Source organism: Mercurialis annua, linkage group LG1-X (assembly GCF_937616625.2).
Source record: "Mercurialis annua linkage group LG1-X, ddMerAnnu1.2, whole genome shotgun sequence".
NCBI classification, from domain to species: domain Eukaryota; kingdom Viridiplantae; phylum Streptophyta; class Magnoliopsida; order Malpighiales; family Euphorbiaceae; genus Mercurialis; species Mercurialis annua.
Genome location: NC_065570.1, coordinates 42,568,176 through 42,570,863, shown reverse-complemented (window position 1 = coordinate 42,570,863; position 2,688 = coordinate 42,568,176). Strand labels below are relative to the sequence as shown.

Below are 2,688 nucleotides of genomic sequence, written 5' to 3'. Positions count from 1 at the left end.
TGTCACACACTGCCGCCTTAAGCCAACTCAGCGCTTCACGGATCCCCATAATTTCAGCGGTTCTTCAATCAAAGTTACCCAAGACATTTACTTATCTAGCTCGAATTATGACACCACCATTATCCCTCACTAAACAGCCTAATCCAGTTGAAGAGCCATCGAGATTACGTCTAGCATCAACATTAATTTTCCATGCACCCAAAGCTGGTTTGAACCAGCTCACTGCTCCATTACCCTTGCCCAACAGCTAGATCGGAACATCTTGAATCTTCAGTCTCGCTGCTTGCCAAGCCAGAAGCTGAGCGCCGGCTGAATTCAATACTTCCACCGCTGATGACCTCTTACCTGCCCATACCACACGATTTTGATGGTTCCACAAATGCCACAATATCATAATCACAAGACATGCCTCCTCCATTACCACCGCCGATAACCACCCAAAAGCTGAGAAGCAATCTCCGGAGCAATCAAACCAACTTTCAACTCAGCTAGCAGATGGAGGATCGACTCATCCGCACCACCACACACTAAACAAGAAGCATTAATAATTTTTTACTAGTATCCAGATTATCACAGGCAGGAAGAAAATTAGAACACGACCGCTAGAGAAAGTTACGTACGTGCATGGGGATATGTATGCTCCACACCAACTTCCAAATACCATCTACTAAACCCCTTTCCTCGCCTCTTAAACTTCTATAGCAAGATTTAACTGAAAAATTACCTCCAACTTCAGCTTTCCATAACCAGGTATAATCCATATTGCGCATACTCAAAGGGACACTCAATACCGAATCAGCGACTTGGGGCGAAAAAATATCTCTGATTAACGCTACATCCTAAACGTTTGAATCAACAACCATGAGCTAATTTACTCTAGCCTCCCCTAACTCCTCTGGAATTGAGTGAAAAATCAAACCATCCGCAGCTCCCACGACCCAAGGATCTTTCCAAAGTCGGGAATTCATCCCATTCCCTATTCTCACCCGAGCTCCTTCTTTCATTACAGGTTGGAATAAAAGAATACCACGCTAAACATAGCTTGGATTCACCCCCAACTTAGCTTCCAAAAAAGAAGAATTAGGAAAATATATAGCCTTAAACACCTTCACCATGAGATTATCTTTCAAGGCTATCATTCTCCATGCTTGTTTACCTAACATAGCAATGTTGAAATCCCTAATCTTTTTGAAACCCAAACCTCCATACTTCTTTGGTTTACACAATCGATCCCAACTCGCCCAATTAATCCCTTTCTTCTTTTCTTGATATTGCCCCCACCAAAACGAATTCATCACTCGTTCTAACTCATCACACAAACCCACCAGAATCAAAAAAACATTCATAGTGTAATTAGGAAGGGATTGTACGACAGACTTAATAAGAACCTCTTTACCCTCTCGAGATAGAAATTTCGCATTCCACCATTTAACTCTATGCCAAATCTATCTATAAATTGAAAAATTTATCTCTTATTTCACCCAATTAAATAAGGCAAACCAAGATATTTACCTTGATCCACAACAACATTAACACTCATCAGACTAGCAATAGTCAACCCCACCATCTCAGGAACGTTTTTATTGATTATAATGTTCGACTTGTTCAAATTTACTCGCTGCCCCGAGGCCATATCATACCTCTCAAGAATATCTTTTACCACCAACATCTCCTCCATATTCGCCCGAAAGAAAAGATAACAATCGTCTGCAAAAAATAGATGACTTATAGACGGGGCGTTTTTGTAAATAGCAACACCGTGAATGTTATTCCTTCTCTCGCCTTCTAGAAACAAACTAGTAAGACCCTCAGCACATATAATGAATAAATAAGGAGATAAGGGATCCCCTTTCCTTAAGCCTCTACTCGGAACAATCGGCTCCATATCAAAATTATCTCATATACTCGTATATCTCACGGAGGTCACACAAGCCATAACTAACTCAACCCATCTATTACTGAACCCGAGTCACACCATCATATCTTGAATAAAATCCCATCAGACTCTATCATAAGCCTTACTCATGTCAATTTTAAGCGCTGCAACCCCATTATTCCCTCTCTTTTTCTGTCTCAAGTAATGCCCAATCTCATAAGCTATTAAAAAATTATCTGTTATGTGCCTATTCTCCACAAAGGCACTTTGATTTTCTGATATGAGTTTGGGTATATATTTTTTCATTTTATTCGCTAGTACTTTAGCAATCACTTTATAAGCAACATTACACAAAGAGATGGGTCTCAAATCCCCCACAGTTTCAGGATTCTTAATTTTAGGAATAAGCACAATTGCCGTATCGCACAGACCATCACAAAACAATCCTGTACTAAAGAATTCCTAACAAATACGCACCCCATCCACACCAACAAGGTCCCAATAACATTTATAAAAAGCCGGGTTAAAACCATCAGGGCCTGGAGACTTATCATTGTGCATAGAAAAGATAGCGTTTCTAACATCATTTTCCATAATCGGCCTGCTCAAAGCCAAGTTATCCTCTTCACTAATGCAGGCATGCACTTCCACAAAATCACTCGAATAATGATCAGAATCTGAGAACAAGTCATAGAAATGACTAACAATAATATTATTGATCTCATTTCTAGCAAATTTCTACTCCCTAGAGCTATCTTTTAATTTACCAATTCTGTTCTGACTCCTCTTTGACGAAGCAAAATTATGGAAAA

At 39.8% G+C, this 2,688-nt stretch overlaps 1 protein-coding gene across 1 annotated transcript; it reads right to left on the bottom strand.

The window, feature by feature from the left end:
• Positions 1–247: 247 nt before the first annotated feature.
• On the bottom strand, positions 248–1,885 carry LOC126670140 (uncharacterized). The gene is made up of 5 exons (XM_050363811.1): positions 1,513–1,885; positions 1,053–1,399; positions 662–839; positions 435–527; positions 248–345 (listed from the first exon to the last, which is right to left on the bottom strand). Exons 1-5 carry the CDS (start codon positions 1,883–1,885, stop codon positions 248–250), a joined length of 1,089 nt encoding a protein of 362 aa, XP_050219768.1.
• Between the last annotated feature and the right edge of the window lie 803 nt (positions 1,886–2,688).

Excerpts from the sequence above, each read along its gene's own strand:
- LOC126670140 (XM_050363811.1), bottom strand. The coding sequence starts at position 1,885 with ATGGAGCCGATTGTTCCGAGTAGAGGCTTAAGGAAAGGGGATCCCTTA. Across the intron at positions 1,400-1,512 it reads TAATGTTGTTGTGGATCAAG|AGGGTAAAGAGGTTCTTATT; the intron begins GTAAATATCTTG and ends TTCTATCTCGAG. Across the intron at positions 346-434 it reads TGCTTCTCAGCTTTTGGGTG|GTAAGAGGTCATCAGCGGTG; the intron begins GTTATCGGCGGT and ends TGGTATGGGCAG.